The following is a 13,339-nucleotide window of genomic DNA, read 5'->3' on the forward strand; positions in this document are numbered from 1 at the left end:
TTTAATATAAATAAGTGATAAATCATGTTACTGTGTTAGTATTTTAAGCAGATTTTTAGAGGCAACAATGTTTTGTCACCATGTCAGTAAATTTTGAAATTCATTTGTACTCTTAGTTTATAAAAGATGTACAGTGAAGCTGCCTGCAGAAAGCCGCAACTTTATGAAAATGTCACATTGTTTACCCTTTCTAACAGTGTTCTGTTTGGGGTAAAAGGTCTGGTGTAGCAATCTCACAACTTTTTGTCAAATTTGTTATTTGGGTTATTCCATGTGCTTGTTTGAAACTGGTTATAGATTTTAAGGGCCAGTTTATACTTCACAGTCAGAACGCGTTCCCAGCGTTCATTTGACACATCCTCTGAGCACATCCTCAGAAATTAACAATACCAGCAAAAAGTCGGGGGGTGCAGTGTGTAAAGTCGGAAAGTAACGTCAGAGTCTCTGTTTACAGTACTATCTACATGTGACAGAAAGCTGCTTTGCAGATCCTACAGGATCAGTGTGTGTGCTTCGATGTTTGATGAATGGTTCGATGTGGTGAAGCAAAATGCTGACATCCATTCATGGTGCTTTTATATTCAAGAGTCTCCTAATCCCCATCTTAATGATACAATATATTTTAAAGGTCTCGCATACCATCTTCTGTGCCATTTTTTGTTTTTTTGTTTTTTTTCCATCTTCACAACAGCATCAGAATGTGTGGCGGTGTATTTGAGCCACAGAGAAAAAAATGTTAGGAATATAGTCAATAGGTGTATTTTATGATTAAAATGTAAATTTCAGTTTAAATCTCGAAATGTCCATCTTTAATCTCGTAGTTTATTTTATCATTGAAGTAGACTGTCATAAACGTCATCTTAAAACTGACCCAGTTGTTAATCACTACGTGCTTCTCCTGCATTGACAGCAGCGGCAAACAGCAATGGCCACACAGAACACATTAAATTTATGATATCCCAGCTCTCTGCACATTTAGAATCCTTAGATTTATACTTGATATCACTTTCATGATGAAATGCATTAAACTATGTATATTACATTTTACAAATAAATCGTTAACTTCATTTAAACATGGAATACTGTCCCTGCAGGGAGTCACATCCCTGGTGTTCCCTGCCTGGAGTTTGCATGTTTTCCTGGTGGGTTTCCATAGTGTGCTCAGGTTTCCTTCCAAATATATGCAGGTTTGGGGATCTGGTGATGCTAAAGTGACGCTAGTGTATGTGAGTGCTTGTATTCACCATGCGTTGAGCTGATGCCCCTTCCAGGTATTGTTTCTGCCCCATGTCCAATGCTAGCTTGGTCGCATCCCTGGATTGTTGGATTTAATCATTAAACATCAATCCTGTTCAGAGATATTGTGGCAAGGTGTCCTTGGAATTTAATGGGTGTTTCAGGCAATTCACAACACAGCGAAGCCGAACCTGTTCTCACCGTGATGATATCTCGCACTGCCACCTGGGTGGAATCTTCCAGATTTACGTAAAGTACACTCACAAGTATAAACAGTGCAACGCTTGTGTAGCAGTAGTGTCCACAGGCACACGCGTTGCATTGCATTAGGTATAAACCTGGCTTAAATTGTTGAGCTGTAGTGCAGAAGGGGTGCAAGTGTCACTTTATGTATATAAAAGATTTAATGGCATATACTGTATTATATGAACAATTTCCTTTTATTTCATAAACATATTGAACTTGTGTTTGTTAAGTTAAATTTAATATTTTTATTGTATTATTTGATTTAATAAAGATTGGTTTAAAATAAAAAATATTTTCATATTGAGTGTTCACACAAAGACTTTTATCATTTGTTTAAGAAATAATTGCTACCTTTTTATGTTACAGGAGTCCTTTGGGAATGATTGCCATCACACAGTATGTTATCAGCGGCATACATTTGAGAACTTGGGATATGAATCCGACAGACAGATCTCCCGGTATTCTACACCATCTCCCACCAAAATTACTATTGATATAACAGGCATGACATGTCAGCCTTGTGTGAAAGCAATAGAAGAAAGACTGTACAAAATCGAAGGCATAGTGGCTGTAAAAGTATTCCTGGAGACGAGAAAGGCTGTTGTGGAATATGTTGCTTCAGTCATTACTTTGCAGCATATCTGTAAGGAAATTGAGACAATGGGCTTTGGTGCATCTGTGGATGTAAGCAGATGTGACTCATCAACCAAAAGGAGCTTGTTACAGGGAGAGTCTGTTGTGAAGATTCAGGTGGAGGGCATGACATGTCAGTCTTGTGTCAACTCCATTGAAGGAATGATTGGCAAACTGAAGGGTGTTTTGAGAATCAATGTGTCTCTGAGTAGTCAAGAAGCTATCATTGTCTACTTGTCTGACACAATTCAGCCTGAGGAGCTAAGAAGGCAAATTGAGGACATGGGCTTTGTGGCTTTACTAAGAAACAATTTAGATTCCTCTGATATTGAAAGTTCACAAAGGAACCTGAGTTTCCTTCAAAATTCTCTCAACAGTGTAAATTGTGAGAAAACTGTAACTGTAAAATTTGAAGACATGCACCTTTTATCTAGTCTCCATAACATTGAAAAAAATGTGTCCACATTGCCAGGCATTAAAGATATTAGACTGTCCCTTGAAGCCAGCAGTGCTGAAATTCATTATAATCCAGGATTGCTTACATTAAATACATTGAAACAATACATAGAAAGCCTCCTACCTGGCAATTTTAACATCTGCCTTGGTAATGAAAATGACAAAACAGGATTGGTTAATATATCATCTCCAGAAGTCATACCAGGTTGTCCAACACTGAGAATCAAAAAGGACCAAACAAAACATCAGTCTGCTATCATTTTTATTCGAGGAATGACTTGTAACTCCTGTGTGCAGTCAATAGAAGAGAAGATTTCAAAAATGAAAGGTGTCCATAGTATAATAATATCTTTGGTTGAAGAAAAGGCCACTGTGCAGTTTGATCCAACACTATCCAAAGCAGAAGACGTGATGTCTGCAATAGAAGACATGGGATTTGAAGTACATACGTTTGGTAATGACCCAGCAATTTTCACAATGCTTACTTTCACAGATCAGTCAATCTTTTCTATGTTCAAGACAAATTATGTTCTGTAGTGTAATATCACTAAACGATATATAATATACATTTCTAAATGATTTGAAATCTCCATTTAATATATAGTTAAAAGTAAATTACTTAAACTGGTAGGGACCTACACATAATTTAATATGTTACTTATAATGGGGAAAATGCAGAGTAGCCATTTAACCTAAAAACATTTATTGAACTGGGGTAGGAAGTTATGGACAAAACTATGTGAATCTGGTGAGAAAATACTAGTAAGCCTAGATATAATTATTATTATTACGTATACAGTAATCCCTCCTCCATTGCGGGGGGTTGCGTTCCAGAGCCACCCGCGAAATAAGAAAATCCACGAAGTAGAAACCATATGTTTATATGGTTATTTTTATATTGTCATGCTTGGGTCACAGATTTGCGCAGAAACACAGGAGGTTGTAGAGAGACAGGAATGTTATTCAAACACTGCAAACAAACATTTGTCTCTTTTTCAAAAGTTTAAACTGTGTCCCATGACAAGACAGAGATGACAGTTCCATCTCACAATTAAAAGAATGCAAACATATCTTCCTCTTCAAAGGAGTCAGGAGCAGAGACTGTCATAAAGGCAGAGGAAAATCAATAGGGCTGTTTGGCTTTTAAGTATGCGAAGCACCGCGGCACAAAGCTGTTGAAGGCGGCAGCTCACACCCCCTCCGTCAAGAGCACAGAAAGAGAGAGAGAGACAGAGAAAAACAAGCAAGCTTCGAGCTTTTAAGTATGCGAAGCACGGTGCAGCATGTCGTTTCAGGAAGCAGCTGCACAAAAGATAGCAACGTGAAGATAATCTTTCAGCATTTTTAGACTAGCGTCCGTATCGTCTAGGTGTGCGAACAGCCCCCCTGCTCAATCCCCCTACGTCAGGATCAGAGAAAGTCAGCGCAAGAGAAAGAGAAATGTAAGCTGGGTAGCTTCTCAGCCATCTGCCAATAGCGTCCCTTGTATGAAATCAACTGGGCAAACCAACTGAGGAAGCATGTACCAGAAATTAAAAGACCCATTGTCCGCAGAAACCCGCGAAGCAGCAAAAAATCCGCGATATATATTTAAATATGCTTACGTATAAAATCCGCGATGGAGTGAAGCCGCGAAAGGCGAAGCGCGATATAGCGAGGGATTACTGTAATCAATTATTACCTTTTTGGTCATTGTTTATGTTGTAACTATAGTACTTTATCTTTAAACTATATTTCATGCATACTTTAGATATATTTTCATTTAAATAATGTTTTACTGAGTCTCTCTACATAATTTCTTTTTTCAACACAATGTTTAAAATTTTAGAATCTGAAACTACCTCTCTTTTATAGTCACATTTTACTTATAAAGCTACTTAGGGGTAGGTGAAATAAACAAAATTATATACAGTAGAGTCTCGCTTATCCCACCTTCACTTATCCAACATTCTGTATTATCCGACGTCCCACCCCAAAAAAAAAAAACGCATCAATCGGCAACAAGAACTGCAAGTTGCGAGCGTGAGAATAGTCTATTTTTTGTTGCTAAGTTCATTTTTCAGTTAAATTTTTCTGTTGTTTTGTTGTAAAACATGATTACAGTGGATTATGTGGCTGGCCCTCTCTTGCGTGTGTGTCTCTCATGCTTGCGCGCGCGTGTGTGCGTGTGTGTGTGTGTGCATGTGCTTGTGCATGTGCAGCTCTCTCGTGCGCGTTCGTGCGTGCGTCTCTCTCGCGTGTGTGTGTGCGTGCGTCTCTCTCGCATGTGTGTGTATGTGCGTGCATCTCTTTCGCGTGTGTCTCTCTCTCTCATGCGTGCGTGCGCGTGTCTCTCTCTCGCACGTGTGTGTGTGTGCATGTGTCTCTCTTTCTCTTGCGCATGTGCATGTGTCTCTCTCGTGTATGTGTGCGTGTGTCTCTCTCTCTTGCGCGTGCATGTGTCTGTCTGTGTCTCTCTCTCACGCTGTCTATCTAACGCTGCACAGGGAATGCACAGGGAGAGACTGAACACGTGCGGAAATCATCGGTGCAGAGGCAAAAGTTTGGCAAACTTTTTGGTCATAACCCGATTTGTACGTGTTCAGAGATGTTCGTGAACTGAGGTTCCACTGTATTAGGCTCGTAATGTGTAAAATTATAACATAGTTTGACGTTTAATAGGCTTTTTCTTAACACCTCCCATTATCCGACATTTTCGCTTATCCAACGTTCTGCCGGCCCGTTTATGTCGGATAAGCGAGACTCTACTGTATCATGATACAGTGATCCCTCGCTATATCGCGCTTCGCCTTTCGCGGCTTCACTCCATCGCGGATTTTATATGTAAGCATATTTAAATATATATCGCGGATTTTTTGCTGGTTCGTGGATTTCTGCGGACAATGGGTCTTTTAATTTCTGGTACATGCTTCCTCAGTTGGTTTGCCCAGTTGATTTCATACAAGGGACGCTATTGGCAGATGGCTGAGAAGCTAGATTGCTTACTCTTCTCTCTCTCTTGCGCTGACTTTCTCTGATCCTGACGTATGGGGATTGAGCAGGGGGGCTGTTCGCACACCTAGACGATACGGATGCTCGTCTAAAAATGCTGAAAGATTATCTTCACGTTGCTATCTTTTGTGCAGCTGCTTCCTGAAACGACATGCTGCACGGTGCTTTGCATGCTTAAAAGCTCGAAGGGCATGTATTGATTTTTGACTGAAAAACAAACTCTGTCTCTCTCTCTCTCTCTCTCTCTCCCTGCTCCTGACGGAGGGGGTGTGAGCTGCCGCCTTCAACAGCTTTGTGCCGCGGTGCTTCGCATACTTAAAAGCCAAACAGCCCTATTGATTCGTTTGCTAGAGATTGTTTTCTCTATCTATGTGACATTCTGTGCTCCTGACACGCACTCCTTTGAAGAGGAAGATATGTTTGCATTCTTTTAATTGTGAGACAGAACTGTCATCTCTGTCCTGTCATGGAGCACAGTTTAAACTTTTGAAAAAGAGACAAATGTTTGTTTGCAGTGTTTGAATAACGTTCCTGTCTCTCTACAACCTCCTGTGTTTCTGCGCAAATCTGTGACCCAAGCATGACAATATAAAAATAACCATATAAACATATGGTTTCTACTTCGCGGATTTTCTTATTTCGTGGGTGGCTCTGGAACGCAACCCCCGCGATGGAGGAGGGATTACTGTATTTACAAAATTTTAGATAGTAATGGTATATATTACAGCATGGATGAAAAATCTAAAATTGTATAAAATTAAGTCCTTCTAACTTAATTGTTATCAGTGACCTTAATTTTTATCATTTTTTTTTTAACTTCAGATCAGACAATATTTATTTTTATTGTATTTGAACAGTCATTTAATCTACAATTAAATAATCAAACTGAGAACAACTTTACCAAATAATAAATACTGTTTTAGAATTAAACCTGTCTGACAGCAGTACAGACTAAATAAAAAAAGTCCTCAATATGCCATCTCATTTGAAATGTTTTCACACAACTTGGAATACAAAGTATGCAGATAGCATTAAAGTGTGCCAAGTATCTGAGAGGACCAAAGCTGTCAGTATATGAAGCACACAGCCAGCACCAGTGTGATGTGGGGAAAGGCGTAGTTGTGAGATGGAACATTGTGGGTGGAAAAAGCTGCACGTACAGAGTCCAGTGCTGAGGAGCACAGTACACATCAAATTGACGCTGGCTATGTACTTTGTATTCCAAGGTGTGTTGTGTGTGGGGAAAAAAATTGCAATGCACAGACAGCATTCCCAATAATGTATGCAAAAGCAAGAAATGAACAGTTGGCTTTCTTTGCTTGCTTATGTATCTCCAATAAAACCATATATGTGTGATTTGACATGTGCAAGTATATGTGTATGTGATTCAATATATGTGCCAGCATTTCAATACAGTTTTACTTAAAAAAATTTTATTTTCTTAAAGGAACTTGGTTTGTATGAAGTAGCACCAATAGTTTTCAGATTAGCATTGGATCTTTTTTATTAAATGTATAGAAAAAAATACTAGTGATTATAATATATTTTTTTTTCTTTGATTATTGTCTGGAGGAGAGTGAGACAGGCAACTCATTCAAGTAGCAACATACAATGAGTGCAGATGTGTGTATATGATTGCGTATATACACATGCAAATCATACATATATATGTATATGTGTGTGTATGTGTGTGTGTATGTATATATATATATATATATATATATATATATATATATATATATATGTATATATATATATATATATGTATATATATATATATATATATATGTATATACAGTACTGTGCAAAAGTTTTAGGCAGGTGTGAAAAAATGCTGTAAAAAAAGAATGCTTTCAGAAATATAAATAATGATTATTTATTGTTATCAATTTACAAAATGCAAAGTGAGCGAACAAAAGAAAAATCTAACTCAAATCAATATTTGGTGTTACTACCTTTTGCCTTCAAACCAGCATCAATTCTTATAGGTACACTTGCACAAAGTCAGGGATTTTGTAGGATTATAGTCAGGTGTATGATCAACCAATTATACCAAACAGGTGCTAATGATCATCAGTGTCACACGTAGGTTGAAACACAGTCATTAACTGAAACAGAAACAGCTGTGTAGGAGGCTTAAAACTGGGTGAGGAACAGCCAAACTCTGCCTCCAAGGTGAGGTTGTGGAAGACAGTTTCATGTCATGGCAAGATTGAGCACAGCAATAAGACACAAGGTAATTATACTGCATCAGCAAGGTCCCTCCCAGACAAAGATTTCAAAGCAGACTGGGGTTTCAAGATATGCTGTTCAAGCTCTTTTGAAGAAGCACAAAGAAACGGGCAACGTTGAGGATCATAGACGCAGTGGTCGGCCTAGGAAACTTAGTGCAGCAGATGAAAGACACATCAAGCTTATTACCCTTCGAAATCGAAAGATGTCCAGCGGTGCCATCAGCTCAGAACTGGCAGAAACCAGTGGGACCCAGGTACACCTATCTACTGTCCGGAGAAGTCTGGCCAGAAGTGATCTTCATGGAAGAGTTGCAGCCAAAAAGCCATGCCTCCGACGTGGAAATAAAGCCAAGCGACTCTAGTATGCATGAAAACATAGGAACTGGGGTGCAGAAAAATGGCAGCAGGTGCTCTGGACTGATGAGTCAAAATTTGAAATATTTAAGGGCTGGAGAGCGGTACAATAATGAATGTCTGCAGGCAACAGTGAAGCATGGTGGAGGTTCCTTGAACGTTTGGGGCTGCATTTCTGCAAATGGAGTTGGAGATTTGGTCAGGATTAATGGTGTTCTCAATACTGAGAAATTCAGGCAGATACTTATTCATCATGCAATACCATCAGGGAGGCGTATGATTGGCCACAAATTTATTCTGCAGCAGGACAACGACCCCAAACATACAACCAAAGTCATTAAGAACTATCTTCAGCGTAAAGAAGAACAAGAAGTCCTGGAAGTGATGGTATGGCTCCCACAGAGCCCTGATCTCAACATCATCGAGTGTGTCTGGGATTACATGAAGAGACAGAAGGATGTGAGGAAGCCAACATCCACAGAAGATCTGTGGTTAGTTCTCCAAGATGTCTGGAACAACCTACCAGCCGAGTTCCTTCAAAAACTGCGTGCAAGTGTACCTAGAAGAATTGATGCTGTTTTGAAGGCAAAGGGTGGTCACACCAAATATTGATTTGATTTAGATTTCTTTTTTGTTCATTCACTGCATTTTGTTGATTGATGAAAATAAAAAATTAACACTTCCATTTTTGAAAGCATTCTTTGTTTACAGCATTTTTTCACACCTGCCTAAAATTTTTGCACAGTACTATATATATATGTGTGTGTATATATAATGTGTGTGTGTGTGTGTGTGTGTGTGTGTGTGTGTATGTGTATATATATAACATACAGTGGAACGTCGGTTCACGAACGTCTTGGTACACGTACAAATCGGTTTACGACCAAAAAGTTCGGCAAACTTTTCCCTCAGTTCACGACCACACACTCAGTATACAAACAAGCCAGTTTCCCTTTTGGTTGGTGCGCGCCGATGATTTCTGCACGTGTTGCATTGTTCTCGGTCAGACGTGCGTGCTTGCACGTGCGTGTGTGCTTTCGCTGTGAACTCTTTGTGCTCTATTTCATTTCCCTTCCGGTTCATACGCGCCGATTACTGTATTTAAGCATGTGTTCAGCCTCTCCCTGTTCATTGTTCTCAGTCAGACGTGCGTGCTTTACCTGTGAACTCTTTGTGCTCTACAGTATTTCGTGTGCTTTTGCAGTTAACCATGGCTTCTAAGCACTGTAACCTCCTCTCCACCCAGTTTCTCCTCACTTCATGCCAGAACTCGACTCATGCAAGGTTAGTTTTCTTGGTGGTTTATGGTTAGTTTTTGTATTAAGGATTTTTCAAATGTTCATTTTTCGGTTCGTAGCGTGAATTGTTGCAATGTTACTTTTCTTGGTTGTTTATTAAGTTACAGATTTTTCAAATGTTCATTTTTTTTCCCTGCTATCGGGTTGTAAGGCTATAGCGCGAACTGCTGCAATGTTACTTTCTTGGTTGCTTGTGGTTGGTTTTTAAATAAAGTTTGGATTTGTTCAAATGTTCCTTTTTTTTCCCTGCGATCGGGTTGTAAGGCTATAGTGCGAACTGCTGCAATGTTACTTTCTTGGTTGCTTGTGGTTGGTTTTTAAATAAAGTTCGGATTTGTTCAAATGTTCCTTTTTTTCCCCTGTGCTTAAAACTCATTAAAAAAAAGTGTTTATACAGCGATTGAGTCGTAAGGCTATAGCTCGAACTCTTGCAATGTTAGTTTTCTCTGTTGTTCAAGGTTTTCTCTGTGTTACTCAATGTTTTTACATTTAGTTTACTATTACGATGTGCATTCTATGGTGTGATTAACTATATTTGTGCTTAAAAATCTTTAAAAAAGTGTATTTACATATAATCCTATGGGGGAAATGTCGTGAACCAAAGCCATTTCTCCCATAGGATTGTATGTAAATACAATTAATCCGTTCCAGACCGTACGAACTGTATGTAAATATATAGATTTTTTAGTTTTTAAGCACAAATATAGTTAATTATACCATAGAATGCACAGCGAAATGGTAAACTAAATGTAAAAACATTGAATACCACTGAGAAAACCTTGAACAACAGAGAAAACTAACATTGCAATAGTTCGCGCTATAGTGCTAGGAACCGCTCGCTAAAAACACTTTTTTTAATGAGTTTTAAGCACAGGGGAAAAATGAACATTTGAAAAATCCGTAATTTAATAAACCACCAAGAAAAGTAACATTGCAATAATGCAGGCTACGAACCGATCACTGTAAATAGAACTGAAAACAAAAACAAGCCTTCTTTACCTTATGCGTCCCTCGCTCGCTCTCTCTCGCTCTCTCCCCCGCCTGTGTGTGTGTGTGTGCCGTCTCTCTTTTGTGAGCCTGGAGCGCCTGTGTGTGTCTCTCTAGTGCTCCTGTGTGTGTGCGTGCGCGCCTCTCTCTCCCCTGCCTGTGTGTGTGCGCGTGCGTGCATCTCTCTTTTGGGAGCCTGGAGCGCCTGTGTGTGTTGTCACGCTTGGGTCACAGATTTGCACAGAGACACAGGAGGTTGTAGAAAAAAAGGAACTTTAGTCAAAGCACTGCAAACAAACATTTGTCTCTTTTCAACAGTTTAAACATGCTCAATGACAAGTCAGAGATGACAGCTCCGCCAGGAGCAGAGATTGTCTGAGAGAGAAAGAAGGAGTAGCAAGCAACCAATTTAACAAACTGAAAGAAGCCCGTGCAGGCTTTTTAAGAAGGTGGAGCACCGTGCGAGAGGCATATTACGCGACAGAGCAGGCCAGAAGGGAAAGGAGGAATGTGAAGGTAGTCTGTCCATGTCTCTTAGGGCAGGGGTAGGCAACGTCGGTCCTGGAGTGCCACAGTATGTGCAGGTTTTTGATCCAACCCAGTTCCTTAACGAGAACTCAATTATTGCTGATGAAGCACATATTGCTTAAGTGACATTTTAATGCTTCATTTTAGTGGTCTCGCTTGTTAAGGTTCTTCAACCTTAATTGCTTATTTCAATCTTAAACTGCTGCATTCAGTGTTTTAATTGCTCCTTATTAGCAATAAGATGTAAAACAGGGGTAGGCAATGTCGGTCCTGGTGAGCCGCAGTGGCTACAGGTTTTCATTCAACCCAATTGCTTAATTAGAAATCAATCATTGCCAATCTCAGACCTTATTTAATTTTATGGCTTGTTAGTCTGTGCAATGTAAGGCTTTTATATCGTAGATTTTTTTCCTTTCCAAGGATATCATCCAAATGATATGAAGCCTAAAACAGATCATTTTCAGTCTGTCACATTTTTCTATTAAGTGTTTTATTAAATCAAACCGTGCATGATGAACACACACAGATGTAATTGGAAAAAAGCTAGCTGGAGAACTGCTGGCTGCTTTGTCTTTTACATCTTATTGCTAATAAGGAGCAATTAAAACACTGAATGCAGCAGTTTAAGATTGAAATAAGCAATTAAGGTTGGAGAACCTTAACAAGCGAGACCACTAAAATGAAGCATTAAAATGTCACTTAAGCAATATGTGCTTCATCAGCAATAATTGAGTTCTCGTTAAGGAACTGGGTTGGAACAAAAACCTGCACATACTGTGGCACTCCAGGACCGACGTTGCCTACCCCTGTCTTAGGGGTTTTCCCAGGGGCGTCTGTATTCTCTGGGGGTGCGATCAGCTTCGCAGCTCACAGTGTCTCTCTAGAGCGCTCCTGTGTGTGTGCCTCTGCCTCTCGCGCTGCCTCTGTGTGTGTGTGTGTCGCTCTCTCGCTCTCTCTCTTGCTCGCTGCACAGGAAATGCACAGGGAGAGACTGAACATGAACAAACCGAAAGGGAACCTGGCTTGTTCGTATACCGAGTGTGTGGTCATGAACCGAGGCAAAAGTTTGGCGAACTTTTTGGTCGTAAACCGAGTTGTACATGTACCGAGACATTCGTGAACCGAGGTTCCACTGGATATGTATATATGTGTGAATATATATATATATATATATATATATATATATATATATATATATATATATATATATATATATATATGTGTGTGTGTGTGTGTGTATTTTTTTTTTTCTGAAACAATTTTTGAGAATGCTGGTATTAATCCCAACGATATCAGCAATTATCATTCTATTTCCAATGTTTTCTTTAATTTATCGTGTTGTTGCCTAGCAGCTTCAAGACCATTTGAACATTGATAAATATTTTGAACATTTTGTTTCTGGTTTCCATTCTGAACATAGCATTGAAACAACCCTTGGTTAGAGGAAAAAATGATCTGCTCCAAGCTACTGATTCCAGATTACTAAGTATTTTTATTCTTCTTGATGTTAGTTCGGCATCTGTATTATTTCTTGCATGTTCTTATTGGCACACCTGTCTTTTCTGAGTATAACTGGTACTGCTCATTCATGGTTTCAGTCTTACTTAACTGACAGATTTTAATTTACTCAACAAAATAGCAAGCATTTCTCACAGTTCACCTGGTTCCCATGGTGTGCCCCGGGTTCAGTACTGGTTGTGCTGAGCAGTTCACTTAATGCATCTGGTCTTATTTAATACATTGCATACCATAAGGGGAGACCTGCTCTTTGATTCTGTTTACATTTTTATAAGGTGCACACCCCCAGCCGTCAATTTCATGTACATTATTAAAGGGAACTAGTGTTCGATGTTAAATTGCTTCTGGCACTCTTGTTGCATTATTGAGTTGTCTTATTTTGGAACAATGAAAACCTAGTCAGCCTAGTACTGGGCCCCTTGACTTTTTTATCACTTATCCCCCCTTTAGTTCAATTTTGCATCTTCATGGTATTCAGTTTTATTGTTACACTGAAGACTTCTTATATTTATACCAAACTGTCTTAATCTTTGTCTCTATACTGTTTGGTTAGTTGTACCCATGATATTAAAATTTGTATCATACATTGTCTGCTCAAACTTAATATTGCCAAGTCTGAAATTCTGCTTGTGGGCTGTAAAGGTACCCTTCAATTCAAAATTTGGAAATGTTAATATCTGTTTTGACATCCCTGTTCTTTATGCCTTCAAGTCCTACTTTTTATTACCTTCCTAACATTTTAAGTCTTCATCCCTCACTCTCCTGATCTGCAGCTGAGACACTAATTCATGCATCTGTCACATTAAGGCAAGGTTATTGTAATGCTCTATTTTCTTGTATATCAGCTAAATTTGTAAA

The 13,339-nt window shown here is 39.1% G+C and overlaps 1 protein-coding gene across 3 annotated transcripts in view; it reads left to right on the forward strand.

The window, feature by feature from the left end:
• Window positions 1–13,339, forward strand: part of atp7b (ATPase copper transporting beta) — a 158,618-nt gene that overhangs the window by 43,608 nt on the left and 101,671 nt on the right. For all 3 annotated transcript variants that reach the window (XM_051926253.1, XM_051926251.1, XM_028799700.2), the window contains one exon: window positions 1,849–3,025. In XM_051926253.1, the coding sequence (XP_051782213.1) occupies window positions 1,849–3,025 (1,177 nt within the window). The remainder of the gene's footprint in view (window positions 1–1,848; window positions 3,026–13,339) is intronic.

Source organism: Erpetoichthys calabaricus, chromosome 4, assembly GCF_900747795.2.
Source record: "Erpetoichthys calabaricus chromosome 4, fErpCal1.3, whole genome shotgun sequence".
NCBI classification, from domain to species: domain Eukaryota; kingdom Metazoa; phylum Chordata; class Cladistia; order Polypteriformes; family Polypteridae; genus Erpetoichthys; species Erpetoichthys calabaricus.